This window comes from Herpailurus yagouaroundi, unplaced genomic scaffold, assembly GCF_014898765.1.
Source record: "Herpailurus yagouaroundi ecotype Mexico unplaced genomic scaffold, PumYag 142, whole genome shotgun sequence".
NCBI classification, from domain to species: Eukaryota; Metazoa; Chordata; class Mammalia; order Carnivora; family Felidae; genus Herpailurus; species Herpailurus yagouaroundi.
In genome coordinates, this window is record NW_024412397.1 from 8,249,334 (window position 1) to 8,265,126 (window position 15,793).

Sequence of the window (15,793 nt, forward strand, 5' to 3'; positions counted from 1 at the left end):
GCTCTTCTCCTCTACCCCAGCAATATTACCAAGCACACGCACACGCACACATGCTTGCACATGCGTGTGTATTAGTAGGATGTCAGGTAGGTTTCTCTGTCTCGGCTCCATATCCCGGCCTTACCTCTTTGGAGGGTTGTATCACTGCTCACTTGATACTAGTGAATGCTCTCTGGCTGCTCCCTGGCTCCGGGTGTGTCCTGTCTTTCTAACACATCTTTTCCTGGTTGCTCTTCTAACAGCTAGATTGATCATGTCCTTCCTGTTTAAAAGTCACTAACCCTGTATCAGAGGTACCTGTTGTTCTGACCCCCATCTAATTAGTGGGACTCCAGCCTAATGTTCCTTCATATTTTCTACTTTACTACCCCTGATGTTGACAAATTTTGTCAAACCTGCAAGTCTTGAAAAAAATTAAAAAAAATTTTTTTTAAATGTTTATTTACTTTTGAGAGAGAGAGAAAGAGACAGAGGCATGAGCAGGGTAGGAACAGAGAGAGAGAGGGAGACACAGAATGTGAAGCAGGCTTCAGGCTCCGAGCTGTCAGCACAGAGCCCGACACGGGGCTCAAACTCACGGACTGCAAGATCATGACCTGAGCCAAAGTCAGATGCTTAACCGACTGAGCCACCCAGGCGTCCCTAAAAAATATTTTTAGAGACAGAGCATGTGTGAGTGAGGGGGAGGTGGGCAGAGAGGAAGGGGGAGAGAGAATCTTAAATAGGCTCCGTGCTCGACGTGGAGCCCAACTCGGGGCTGGGGATCACGACCTGAGCAGAAATCAAGAGTCAGATGCTAAACCGACTGAGTCACCCAGACGCTCCAAACTGCAAGTCTCATTATGTGAACGCACCTGACGCTCTTTCTATTTGATATGCCAACAAAATGCTGTTTCCCCATGTTTGGCCTTACCCCTGTGGATCATTCCAGGCATGGGACACATGTCTCCTTTGGGAGGTCTGTCCTGGCTCTCCCTCCCTGCAAAGAGACATGATGTCACCATGCGGAATCACGTTATATTCTTCTCTGCTGCACCTCACAGCCTGCTTTGTAGCTTAATCAATTTTGTGTCTGTCCTCCCTTCTGTTCATAATGACAGGGACTGCGTTTTGTTCATTTCTTAGCGTTTGATAGCAGTTAGCACTAATCTTTCCAAATAGTGGGTGGTCAATATGTGTTTGTCTAATTAAATTGCATCATGAAACTGCCATGTTCCCTTTCTCTCCGTCATGGGCTGCCCTCAAGTCTTTTTCCCTGGTCAGAAATTAGCAAATTGAGGGAAGGAACCCAGGATGTCAGTGACACTGAGGATTTTTCTAGTGCTTCACCCTTGTTGATGAAAAATGCGCTGAGGGCCGCTCTGACAGCAGGAGCATCTGGGAACACGGGCCACATGGTAGGACAGAGTGAGTGACAGCATGGATCTCCGGAGGGTCACAGATGTTGGACATGATGGATTTAGCTTCATGAAAATGCATCACTTTTACATGAATAGCTAAATTGAACTGTAGAATATATTGTCCCACTTGGTCAAATGTGATAAAAAGATTAGTGGGCTTGAATGCATTATCATGATCGCACATCACAAAGGAAGACGTATGTATTCTTTCTACCTTGTTGCCCGTACCTGTGGTTGTTGCTTGGAAAGGTTTTGAAAAATGCCCCAAGGGCTTAAACAATGGCCTTCAGAACTCTGTCTTAGCGACCGTTTAAAATAATCCTGCCACTCCAGATGTGCTGACCTGGGGAGAAGCCAGAGGAAATCGAAGTGTGCCTGAACGAAACTGAGTCCTTCCCCTGCACCCAGCACCTTGTAGCCTGTGTGTATGGGGGTACGGGGGCTTTTCCCACACCTCTCTGCTCCCAGTTTGTGTTGCTTCCAGTTAGAGATCAGAATGGTAACATTACGAAGTGAATGTGTTTGGTGGCCGTGCACAGCACTGGTTAGGCTGGGCAGGAGCCAAAAGATAGTCTATACATCGACACCTGTGTTTATAGGAAGAAATTTAATGTTCAGTGAGCAAAACGTTAGATACTTGTTTTTACTTTTGCTGTCCACTTTGATGTTCCCGACAAATAGGCTACTTCGCTTTGCCTGAGACTCTCCTGGTTTCAGCGCTGAAAATCCCTCATCCCGGGGAAATTCTTTAGCGTCAAGCCAACTAGAATGGTTGGTCAGCCTAGAACAAACCACAGTGTTTACTGCCTTTATTTCACACACGAGGGGACTGAACTTTATAGATGCAAACAATTAGTGAATTGCTGAGCACGAGTTAAACACAGACCATCTGACTCTAAGCTTCGTGTTTTCTCTCCTTCATGATATCGTATACTCTAGGCTTATGTCAACAACATATATATTTGGACCTCTTTGGGAAAATTAACTCTGTATTATGATATATCAAGCCTTGTGAAGCATGATTTAACAAAATATCCAAGGTGATAGCTTTGTTCCCTTATCTGTAAAAAGAGGGTAGTAATAGCATCTGTATCACAGGTTTCTTTTGAGGAGTAAGCGATTTATATGAAAGACCCGGAAACATGACTTTCACATAATAAACTTACACATCAAAAAATTAAATAAATTAATTGTATAAAAGAGACATCATAAGTAAGCAAATGCACACAGACTAAGATAAGTTTGTGATTACATTGACACAGTAGGAGGATTTCATAGCGACTAGGAGAGAACAACATCCGTCATCTGAACAACCTTTCCTTGGAGAGAGACTAGCTTGGCTGGTTTTTAAACTTTCCATGAAGGCATTACAACTTCATCTTTTTGCATAAAGGTGAAAATCCCTCCTTTTTTGCATCTGAACCACCTCCTTTATGGTCTGATAAGAATTTTTTCTTTAGGGAGATGAAAAAAAAGATAGTCTTCATCTCCCCATAATAACTATTTTCATACAGTTGGATAGAGTAATTTCAGGCACCGCATTCAATTATAGTAGCCTCCTTTTCTTCTTCTCTTGAATTTTCTCTTCAAAGACTCCTCCTGAAGTTAGGTTTTTATAGTTTTCATTGGAACGGTGGAGAGTTTATGGACTGGCATGGCTCCAGATGGCCCACTGAAGTGCAGTGACACGATTCCAGAAACACCAGAGCCTAATAGTCATGAGGGAAGCCTGTGGATTCGAATTCTAATACTACCACTAACCAACCATGTGATTTGGTTCAAATTGCCTCAATTTCCCACTCTGTTACATATAGGGTTTTTGGTGAAAGCTAAATAAAATAATCCATAGAGGAGGCTTAGTAAAACACCTGGAAGTTTCTATAAAGCTTAACTCGATTATCCCTGGCATCTGAGAAGTTACACTGTTGGCATTTAAAATAAAGTTTTTAATTGTGGGAAATCTCTAAGCCCAGGATTATTTGGAGAAGTCAGTGAGCTATTTATGTAAGAATTCCCTATGAACCATTCTTTAGTAAGCTCAGTGAGATTAATTACTAATGCATACTGGCTGGATATCCATTTAGATGCCTTCACCATCTGTGGAAGATAAAAAATGAAAAACTGGGTCAAGAAAATTTTGAGTAGGTATGTGTAAACCAACCATAGATGCTGCTTCAACATATTAATAAGGGCATGTGGGCTGGGCTACAGGCAAGGTATAATACTCTACTGTATGCAATAATACTTGTGTTGGAGTATAATATGTCAATGCTTCGATTGAATATGCATTTTCAGGAGAAGGAGACAGAACAGAGGACTGTTTAAAGAGCACAGAAATAAGGATGCACAGAACAAGGTAAGTTTTCTCAGAACTGTCATTTTCCCTGCTTTTGCGCATTGTAAATGTCCTGTAGAGTCAGTCCGTTTTGCAGTCAACAACCTTGTTGTGCTTTCAGTACCCTGGCCATGGACTTGCCTGTAATTCCAGTATCATCCCTTTGAAGAGACACTTGTTTTCTGACCTATTTTCCTATTATTAATGCCCTTTGAAACAGTTTGTTTTATATCAGTACAAATAAAGGTACAATCATAGCGATATCATAAGAATCAACACTGTGCATTACCAATATCTGCTATTAGTTTCCTAAGGCTGCCACAGCATAATTATCCCAGAGGAGGCTACTTAACCAACAGAAATCTATTCTCTTGCGGTTTGGGGGTTTGAAGTCCAAAATCGAGGTCTCTGCAGGATCTGTTCCCTCTGGGGATGAGAGTCTGTTCCACACTTCTCTCCTGGTTTCTGGTGGTTGTTGGCAGCCCTCGGCATTCCTTGGTTTATGGACTCATCACTTCAATCTCTGCTTCTGTCTTCACATGATATTCTTCAGTGCATGTGCATGCACATGTGTATCTGTCTTCCCTTTTTATAAGGACATCGGTGGTATTGGACTAAGGGCCCAGCTTACTTCAGTATGACTTTGTCTTAACTAATCACACCCTCCACAACCCTACTTCCAAATAAGGTCACATTTATGAAGGTCTGGGAAGGGCATAAACTTTGGGGGGATACCATCTGACCTAGCATAGGGCATAATACTATTTTTATATCGTAAGGTTATTGTGAGGATTACATTATACCACGTAAAAGACCTGAGGCGGAGGAAGTACATTAGAAAGATGCAGTGCTATGGTTTTCATTATCATTATTATGGTTTTTATTGATTTATTAACTGAAGGATGCTCAGATTTCTGACAGGCTGCAGAATTTTCACTCCACCTTCCCCTACAGATAAAAGGGATGCTTATTTTCATGTTCATTGTCTCCACTATTTGTCAGATATTCTCTTTAACATATATTATTCTGCTTACAAAATTTTACACTAAAACATTTCTCCAAGTGTTATCTGAAATTACATCCCTTTCTCTTTAATTTAATTATTTGCCATTGAATTCTACATGGCCAAAACATCAAGTAATGAAAAGTTTCTGACAATCTAATATGTGTGCTTCAGATTTCTTTGTTACCTATTTATCTATTGGTTGAAATTTTCCTCTTAGTTACTCTCTGCACAACAAAAAAATGTTTCTGGATAATTCATGGCCGCCTTTTTGACACTAAGTGGAAAGACTGAGGAAGTCCTGTCTTGTGTCATCTGCCACTCTAGCAAGCAATTAAATAGTGCTCTGTCATACACAATTGCAGGAATCCCTCCTTTGTCCTTAGCTGGTGTCCACTCAAGCCAACCTAAAGCCAAATTTATTGCTGTGAATTTCAGAGGAGTGAAAGAGCTTTGCAGCTTCCTGCATTAAGTGTTCAACTTGTTCAGACTTCTGTAGAGTAATGATATTTTGAACGATGGTTAGGAAGTTAGATAATAAGTTGGATTGTGATAGAGGAAGAAGCTAGACCTGCCTGATTGTTTTGGGCCTGTAGGCACGCTATGTAAGGAGCAATCGCACTGCAACATACCCTCTGCTTTCTCCTTGCACCCGTTGGAACCAGTCTCAATTTCCAAACTTCTCACCAAAAGACCTCTCGCTCTTCTCTTCCTTCTCTTTCTCTCAATTTCTCTCTTACCCATGCCTACATATTTTCTGCCAAGTCAAAGTGACTCGATTAGGGTAGAGAATATTAATGATTATATAACATCATTTTGGAAGTAATGCCACTTTATTTTGTTAATTTCTTTTATTGCGTTTAGTTGCTTATTTTCAAGACATGACACTGTGTACTTTAAAAGTATTGTTTATTAAAGCGTTGATTCAACAGAAATTATTGAGTGTCCGCTATGGGAGATGCTATATTAGATTTCCATATAAAAATGAGAATAATTGTTCTTATCAAAACAGCCTAGGACACTGAGAGAGAGCTCTAAGTCTAAACGGGTATTTCATAATCTATAAAATATAGCAAATGATGATCTAGATTAGTCTCCTGTTGCCTTTCACGCTGAGCCATGCAGGTCAAGAATGTGATTTCTCATAGAAGTTCAGTACAAGGAAGAGACTGCTTTATGAAGTTAATCATAATAGATATTTGACTTAAATTGTGGTTGATTTAAGAGATTTGTTTTGGGTATCTTTGTCAGCTGCTGAAATGCAGTGAATCATTGACATTCTGTCTGTCTTTCTAGGCAACCAACAACTACAGAAATCCCATCTCTACCAATCAGTCATCGGATTGTGCAAGAGAAGATATTTATGTCAACTACCCAGCCTTCTCTCACAGACCGAAGACTAGAATCTAAGCTTTTTCCTGGATCTGAGCAAAACTTATGGTGACTGTTACGTACATGGATCTTAATATAATTTCTTCCCACTACTCAGTGCCTATCCAGGATACCAGTTAGCTACATTTATTTAATTTGATATGAAAGATACTTTATTACCTAGAGAACATTCTTAACAGAAATGTTTCAGAAAACCTGACTCTAATTAGTTTAGACATGAAGGGAAATTTACTGAATCATGTAATGGAACCATCCAGGGGAGATGAAGCTTCAGGCAAGGGTTATTCACAAAGGTTTAAATGTCTTGTCTAGAATTAAGTATGGGCATACACCTGCTTCTGGATTCCCTTTTGTGGTATTGGATCCACTTTATTGGTGTTAGCCTCTTATTCAGGCATTTCCCTTGTGTTTCTAAAAACCCTTGGCAATTCACAATCCTTGTTTCTGCCTGGTGGAGAGGTTACTTCTCTGATAGAGCAAACAGATTTGGTTATTTGTGCAGCATTAAACAGGCAACATGGCCAAAAAAGATGGAATCAAGGGTTTAAGTCAAGGGTTCACCTCTAGACCCAGGAGTGAGGCCAAAGCACATTAGTGGGAAATTCAGAGTATCATTAGACGAGGGAGACGGGGCCCGGAAGCTGAACTGGTTACCAACAAATGTGAACAGCAGTGCCGTTCTGAGACATCTCTTGTTAACCAACTAAAAAGAGAATATGTGGATGGGTGTGAGTTAGCTCTCCCTCTCCTCACTTTAAAATCTGCTATATCAGCAGAGTTCAGAGGAGTACTTGGTAGCAGAACAAATGAATGTTCAAGAGGAAGATAAATGTGACAGGGAAATCTCTTCCCTTTGTATTATCAAATAAAGTAATCTCTGATCCTGCATAGAATTCTTGCCCCTCTCCCTGGCCTAGCTTTAAGAGCAAGTGTAGCAGAAAGTCCAATAGTAACTTAATGTTTTTGAATTTTTCCACTGTTGAGAATTATTTAAAAAAAATTTTTTTAAATGTCCACTTATTTTTGAGAGGTGAGGGGAGGGGCAGAGAGAGGGAGGCACAGAATCTGAAGCAGCCTCCAGGCTCTGAGCTGTCAGAACAGAGCCCCATGCGGGGCTCAAACTCACAGGATGTGAGATCATGACCAGAGCCACCCAGGTGCCCCAAGAATTATTTTTAATATGTATATCCTCTCAGAAGAGTCAGGCATCTAGGCATGATTGATTTGTTTAAATAAGTATGTGAAATCTGAATATGAGAAAAAGAATGTTAGCTGAGTGTGGTTTGGGTTGTAGGGTAGAAATGTGGGGGGAAGAAATACTAGAGCGCTATAAGGAAGGAGGAACAGGGAACAAAGAATGGAAACATACAGACAGAAACTTGTCTTGCTTCATAGTTTGGCCAAAGACAACCCTAGTGATGTCACTACAGAGCCATTAGTGGTCTTATGCCATTGTCCAAATTCTAGGCGGAGGCCAACAATGAAAAGTATTTATGAAACTAAATAATGATCATGGCCACCTTGAAAGCACAATGGTCGTTACCAAAGACACCGATCATTCATGTCTCAAATGTATTTATTACTCATCTCTAAAAAATTCATCACAAAAACTGCATCGAAGGATCAAAGTTGTAGACTTTCTTGTGATAATTTTAAGTGAACCCAAACCAAACTCTCTCTGTTATCTAGGGAGATTCTAAACTGTAATTTACAGTTTTAAGCAAGTCAGTCGGTGTTTTATGATTATAGCTTAACTCCTATGCATGCTAGATAGTGCAATAACTCTGTGAATTACAGAAATTGAGTGCTCTACCTGTTTCAGAAGGGAAGAAGTAAAAATGACTGCTTCTCAATTGTACTTACATCCATGTATTTAGCTGTTATTTTTATTTTGTTTGCTTAAAGATCTTTATATCTAGATTCATGAGGTATTTCCAGAAATATATAACACAGTCGGAAGGTAGTTTACAAGGAAACAATTCTACTATTTTGTTAACTATATCAGATTTATAAAAGTTTCCATGGCTGAATTTGTCAGTTTGCATGGTGAAGCAAACTTAGCATCATTTAAAAGATAAACGATTTCTTTTTCCTAAAAGTCAAAGACAATCAAAATGACTTTCTGGAAGATTCTGATGACCAAATTCTCAATGACAGATATGAGTGAAAAGTAAAACATTTCTACCATTGCAATATGAAATGTGAATGGAAATGTGAATCCCACTTTAACAGAGAAAATGATCACGGGGGTGTTAGGTGCACAGTTCAGCCAGAGACAGCCGTCCTGGTGGTTTCACTCATGGAAGACTTTTGTAGTAGGGCTTCTAGAACATTTGCAACCTGTTTTCCCATGGATGCTTTACTTTCTCCTTAATCTGTCACTCAAAATATATATGAGGACTATATATTCTGCCCTTCTTCTTCCTGTATTCTTCCTCTGCAGAGCTCGGGATCTTTCAGGGACTTGGAGCCCTTCTAAGTCCTCCTGGAATTTCTCTGAACCCCCTGCTGGTCCTGTTACACTCTTAGCTGTTCATGCCCATGAAATTCTACTCACTGATTTTCTTTCTCTGGACATCTTTACTTATTAGCAAAGCACTTTCATGGTTGTCTGTTTAATAGTATTCCTAATTTGCTAGAGTTTTGTAACTCTATGTAATAAATATATAACTATACCTACTATACATATACTACATGGTATATATATAGTATATTGTGCGTGTGTGTGTGTGTGTACACAATGTATATATATTGTGTGTGTATGTGTATGTGTGTGTGTGTGTGTGTGTGTGTGTGTGTGTATTTCCCCCTAATCTGTTGTACCTACTATTACAGTTGTCACTAAGGAAACAGATCAAAACAGATCCGCAGAATAAAAGGTCAGAATTGAATTAAATTGTTTTAAATCTTTTTTGAAAGGTGCTACTTAGGAAGGAAGATGCTTCCTAAGATTCTTTTTTACATATATAATTTATGATATGTAATACGTTACAGAAAAATCTGTGTTTCCTTTGAATGCCATTATTTGAACATTTACATGAAAGAAACTGATTAAAGGGAAGTGCTGTGTGATGACGAGGTAGGTAAGTTTGTTAAATGTCATTAGAGTAAACAGTTTGGTCAGGGAAAGAATGCATGCCATTAACTTACAATGACTAGGTATTGATTATATTATCATCAGAGAGACCTTGAGACATTATTTAAAAGACTTTATGCACACTGAGAAAATAGCATTGAAATTTCATTAGCTTGTAATTATGCTTATGGATGGAAGACAATGGATGAAGCTACATTCTTTAGTTATTAAATATCAAATTTATAGGATATTTTAAGTAATTCCATTTATTACTAAAATATATATATAACTTTAAAATACATTGGTTATCAGTTTACAAGACAAAGAAAGATAAAAATAATGTCAATAAGTTTACTTTCACTGTAAACATTCAAGTGATATTGGTTTATATAGAACTATGTTAAATAACACCTACAGTTATATTATAGTAATTTGTAGAGACCACACTGTAATTAGAAATTGCTGTAATCAAAATGCTTCTCCTGGACTTATAATAATGTGCTATATATTCTCTGCTGCTTGTGTGAGATTTCAGCAAGATTGGAGGTATTGTACAGGTCGATGTTTATAAAGTTCAGGTCGAGGCACTAAAACTGTGAGTGCAGTATTCAGCTACTTTACACAATAGTGTAAAATGACACAAACCTGTAACGCTATTATTTATCAACATTAGTTTGGCCACTAGTAGAATGTGGTGCCTAGAAAGTGTTGACCTTCACATTCAGGCTTTTGCAGAAATTAATATATTTTTCCACTAGTCTTTTCACTGGAATTATTCTCCGCCAAGTTTCTAGGCTCTTATACATTTATCTGAAAGATAAAAACCAGTGTTTTTTAAAAACTTTTCTATTGCTAGTGACCTGTATGCAGAAAGGTGGCTTCTAGATTTCATCACAAAGCTTTCTAAGGGAATTTTACAAATCTTCAAGGTTGGTTTACATATTACATAGTATTCCAGATTCAAAGCACTAACTGTGTTGTAAGATGTTGTAATAAAAGACCTAATCTGGGGACGTGTGTGATAAATGTCTGGAATCATTTCCATTTATTGCCTGTTGTCCCCGTTTGAATGACGTTAGGTCGGTCACCGTCATTAGAACATTTGGCCCAGTGTTATGTGTAATTTCAGATTCTCTGCTTTTGCAGGGAGTGCAGTGTCCTTGACATACTGTATTCTGTTGTTTGAAGGGATAAAGCGCTGTGTTGCACCATCATTAGTTTTATTTGCCATCAAAGGATATTAGGGAGAAAATCCCACAGGGTAATAGAAACATGAGGAGTTAAGTGCAGAACAAATTCAGAACACCAAGTATTGAAATAATCCCGTATTAATACAGATATTTTGGAAGGATGGGCTCGTGGGAAATGTATGCATGTGAGGTGAGTTTGTGGAAAGGAAGGCATCTGCATCAATAAACAACGTCTAAAATTGAAAAAAAAGATCTAGTAGTGATGGAAGCATGCTCCTCAGAAAAGTAGAGATAAAGTCATCGGTGGAAGTGAAATGTGTTGTTTCAATGGAGGGAAAATGGGAAGGGCAGGAAACAACTTGTTTTGCAAAAAACCCTCAATTTGAACCACATGCACTTAGAAAATGCACCGAATGTTGCATTGAGATAGAAGTTACATTCGTCCAGCTCACCATTTAAGTGTTCCTACCAGTTTACGGCTCCAGGACTTTGGCTCTGGGTGAGGAGATCCTGGTGGTTGCAGCTTTCTGGATGTGTCTGTCCAGATTTGGGGGTGATGGTTTGCCTTGACACCTCAATTCTCTGATAGATCCAAGAGAAGCCACTGGTTTGTAATCTGTCCAGCTCTTTCTTGTTGTAATCAAGGCCATTGCATCTCCCAAGCCCTTTACGTGTTAGCATTAAACCCGGAAGTCCTTCACCATGTCCTTTTAATACGTGTGTTTTCTGGTGCCTTGGTTTCTGACCTGTTTCTTTGTGCTGACATTATGAGGCCTCACTAGGCTGGTCTGACACTGGAACTGGATTCAGAATCATCTGACTTTGCTCCATGTTTCTCTTTGGCCCATTTTCATAAACCACAGATCCACCCGACACAATATTTATGGAATATGAAAATTTGGCACAAATGTAGAATACAATCTGAAGGTTAGTAGGAGATTATTCTCAGTTTCCTGACTATGTCCAGATCCACATCAGGCCTCATAAAAATTTTCGTTCAAAAAAAGCAAACGGGGGGCGCCTGGGTGGCTCAGTCAGTTAAGCCTCTGACTTCGGCTCAGGTCATGATCTTGCGGTCTGTGGGTTCGAGCCCCACGTCGGGCTCTGTGCTGACAGCTCAGAGCCTGGAGCCTGTTTCAGGTTCTGTGTCTCCCTCTTTCTCTGACCCTCCCCTGTTCATGCTCTCTCTCTGTCTAAAAAATAAATAAACGTTAAAAAAATTAAAAAAAAAAAGCAAAAGGTAGTAGAGAGAAATTCCATCTGAAACCATAAGAAGATAGTGACGGGTTAAGTCCTCCATCTGCAAAAATTAAGTCAAAGGAACTGTCAGTAAGACCCATACATCACAGAATGTAGTGTGAGGCACCAGAATGAATGAGCTGTTTGGGATTCTAGAATGAATGAATAGAATGAAATGCAAATCACAGGGAAGTGTTTCCCTGGTCATGTGTATCAATATTAATTTAGGTTTTAGTCACATAAAAGATAAATGAGAATTAGAAAAATCTAAGGATAAGAGAACCCAAGGAAGGCATTAACAGCACGATCAAGAAATATGTATACATCTATATGTTCTATGTGTTGTATTTTATGTATATAATTAATCGATCAATTAATGTTTGGCTTCTACAGAAGAAAACACAACCAAAAGAAAGATAACCAAGATAAACAAAAACGGGAAGGCACCTTGAGAAGGAAGGTGCACACATCCTGTGGGACTCTTACACAATGGTCGTTAGTGGAGTGTTCTCACGAATGTGTGGACGAGTAAAAGTTACAGAGAGGGAAGGAGGCAAACCATGAGAAACTCTTAAAAGCTGAGAATAAACTGAGGGTTGATGGGGAGTGGGAGGACGGGGCAAGTGGGTGATGGGCCTTGAGGAGGGCACCTGTTGGGATGAGCACTGGGTGTTGTATGGATACCAATTGACAATAAATTTCATATTTAAAAAAATAAACATTAAAAAATAAAATATTTGCCAACAAAACAAAACAGAAAAAACCCAGAAACCCAAGGCAGGGCCCGTTGTTTCTTCGCTACATAGGGCCATCAATTAAAAGACTGCAAAGCTTTTCTTTTTTTTTAAATTTTTTTTTCAACGTTTATTTATTTTTGGGACAGAGAGAGACAGAGCATGAACGGGCGAGGGGCAGAGAGAGAGGGAGACACAGAATCGGAAACAGGCTCCAGGCTCTGAGCCATCAGCCCAGAGCCCGACGCGGGGCTCGAACTCACAGACCGCGAGATCGTGACCTGGCTGAAGTCGGACGCTTAACCGACTGCGCCACCCAGGCGCCCCAAAAGACTGCAAAGCTTTTCAAAGAGATCACTCAAAAGCTTCTTCTCATATTCAGCCCTATTTGTTTTTACATGTTAACGGAAGTAGTGTGGAACACTTCTATTAAGTTAGACTAATATCAAGCAAACAACCCCACACCCGGCTACCATCTCCTTCAGGCTAGGGAAAAGCATTAGTGAGAACCACTGGTTATTGTATGAATCACATGTTGTTTAAGCTTCAGGGAAAAGACACTATCTAGATAGGAACCAAAAAGGATGAACGTAATCTCTTTACGCAAGAGTTATCAGCAGTGACCTGAACTATTTGAGAGATCATAAAGCTCCAAATCCCACTCATAGATACAACATGAACACACACAGTTAAATATAACATATAAATATGGGGGGTGGGGAGTGTGAGCTGAGGAGGAGCAGAGAGAGAGAGAGAGAATCCTGAGCAGGCTTTGTGCTTTCAGCGTGGAATCTGAAAAGGAGGCTCGATCCCACACACCATGAGATCATGACCTGATCTGAAATCAAGAGTCAGATGCTTAACTGACTGAGCCACCTAGGTGCCCAGCATTTTTTTCTTTATATTGCTGAGAGTGAGGGTTGCTTCTGGCTAGCAGTTTTAGTATTTATTGCTTTGGACACCAAGTTCTGTCTATATTTAGCTCTCTGAAATATAATTGCTAAAAAACTATAAACTTCAAAATCAGCAGGCTAACTAAAACGTTTTTGAATGGATAGTGGAACAAGAAAGGGTTTCCTAAGTTAAGGGATTGGCTGACTGATTGTACCTGCTTCATGACTTGAAATGCATACTTCTTCCCTAAATAGTGAGCACCTTAAAGGAAGCCTCAACTCTTGCTCACTTTTGAATTCTTAGCTCTTAGAAGATTCAGCGAATGTTTTTTAAAGAGAATTTTGAGCTAGCGTTTTCTCTTTGGGCTACCTTATATCCCAAGCTTGCAAATATTCAGAAGAGTGTCAGGGATACAGAACACATCTGTGTTGTTCACACACATAAAGTGAGTGACTGAATATTTGTCTTCTGCTCAGGTTTGTGTCAAGGGAGGAATTGGGAATTTTAGAGAATGTGATCTAAAACATTTCTTGGGGGGGGGCGCCCGGGTGGCTCAGTCAGTTGAGCGGCCGACTTCGGCTCAGGTCATGATCTTGTGGTCTGTGAGTTCAAGCCCCGCGTTGGGCTCTGAGCTGTCAGCACAGAGCCTGGAGCCTGTTTCAGATTCTGTGTCTCCCTCTCTCTGACCCTCCCCCGTTCATGCTCTGTCTCTCTCTGTCTCAAAAAAAAATAAACGTTAAAAAAAAAAAGTTTTAAAACCTTTCTTCGAATAGTGGAAGCTAATTTGGGGGTTATGTCAGACTACTCTGATAATTTCCTGTGATTAAAAAGCAGGGTCTAACTACTGAGAGAAGAGAGACAGAGAGAAAGAGAGAGAGAGAGAGAAAGGAGGAGAAAAAGGTGGGGAAGGAGGAGAGGGGGACGAGGGAGAGAGAAATCCAGAGACAGCTTTGAGAAAGGTATTTAGGAAGCGAGGGAGGCTGGCTTCTCTCGCCTTTCCCAACTCCCTCATTTCTTGCCATCTCATGTCTTCTGTGGATGCCAAATACCCATGTGCTGTGGCTTCCTCCTGACACTGATGTGCCTCGTGAGTAATTAAAAGTAGGCAAGAACCAAGACCCAGGCGATACTGCATACCCTTTACTCCTGTTGTGTAAATGGTAAACCCTCAGTGAGCATTTAGTGACTGACTAGCTTTCCTGATCGTATAAAGCAGCAGCCTGAAACACCTAGATATTAAGATAATTCATATTTTCATGAATGTTCAGATATTCCACCTAGGTCTTGCTCAAACATTTATGTTGATAATTTACCACATGGATATAAAAATTCGGTAAGTTTATCTAATGTTTTTCATGAGTAACTTAGAAATAAGGATAGCAGTTTTGCCATTTGGGGGGATTATTTGATTTTTTTTTACGTTTATTTATTTAGTTTCGGTGGGGGAGCAAAGAGAGAGGGAGAGAGTGAATTCCAAGCAGGCTCCACACTGTCAGCAAAGAGCTGGACACGGGGCTTGAACTCATGAACCACAAGAACATGACCTGAGTTGAAATCAAGAGTCAGATGCTCAACCAACTGAGCCACCCAAGCACCCCTGGTTTTGTTCTTCTTAGTACATTACAAATATAGTGGAGTTACTACTCCTGGACTGTGCCCTGTCACGTGAATTTATTAAATATCTTCTTGGATGTCCGCTCCAAGTTATACACACCTTTGCACTTTTCATGAAGACTCCCCAGCAAATATAGTCCTTATGATTTCAATAGTGAGAAAAAAGAGGAAGATAAATCCATCAAATTCACATCAGCAACTTGTTATGAAAGTGGCACCAAAAACCCATATCCGGCTATGTTTTGTTCAGCATTCAGAAAGAAGGGGCATTTTTGTCATCACTGCCCCTCCCAAACATGTTCCAAACTTGTACTGGCTGCAGAGAACTGAGAGCTCTCCTACGGTTTTCATTGTTTCTTCAAAGGCATGACTTTGGCCAGATCCACCCCGTTTTAGCATTATGACTGCTCGATCCAGGCTTCCTCCCTCACTCTGGTGTCTCTGACCATCAAAGACAGATGGAAGGCTTGGTACTCTCTTTAAAGACAGGACTCTGCAAAAGGAAGAATACTACTAATGAATCTAGTGAACTAACAACAAATGCCTGGCTAATATTTAAAGATTAAGCTTGAGAAATAGATTCTGTAAATGTATTTCCAGACAGGTTTAAATCCAAGGGACAAAGGATTCAATATCATGGCATGGAAAAGAATAAAGCCATCAATATGGAGTGTGGTCATGACTCTACACATTTCATCTCTGACGTGAAATCTTTGTCTACCAAATGTTCATTTTCAGTAATGTTCTTTGGTTGTTAAAGGGTGAGCCCAGCGCTGGAGGGAAAGTTGTTTTCTAGCTTTGTGACACCGTGAAAGCCACTTAAAAACTCTGGATATCACTTCACTAGAAGATAAAAGTATTGATCACCAATGCCATTGTCATATTAATATTCTATGATTCCAACAAACCACGGTCG

The 15,793-nt window shown here is 39.9% G+C and overlaps 1 protein-coding gene across 2 annotated transcripts in view; it reads left to right on the forward strand.

Annotated features, from left to right (window-relative positions):
* Positions 1-7,182, forward strand: part of CD226 (CD226 molecule) — a 74,589-nt gene extending 67,407 nt beyond the window's left edge. For both annotated transcript variants that reach the window (XM_040478592.1, XM_040478593.1), the window contains 2 exons: positions 3,696-3,756; positions 6,035-7,182. In XM_040478592.1, coding sequence (XP_040334526.1) covers positions 3,696-3,756; positions 6,035-6,148 — 175 coding nt within the window. In that variant the 3' untranslated portion in view covers positions 6,149-7,182. The remainder of the gene's footprint in view (positions 1-3,695; positions 3,757-6,034) is intronic.
* The last annotated feature ends 8,611 nt before the right edge of the window (positions 7,183-15,793 follow it).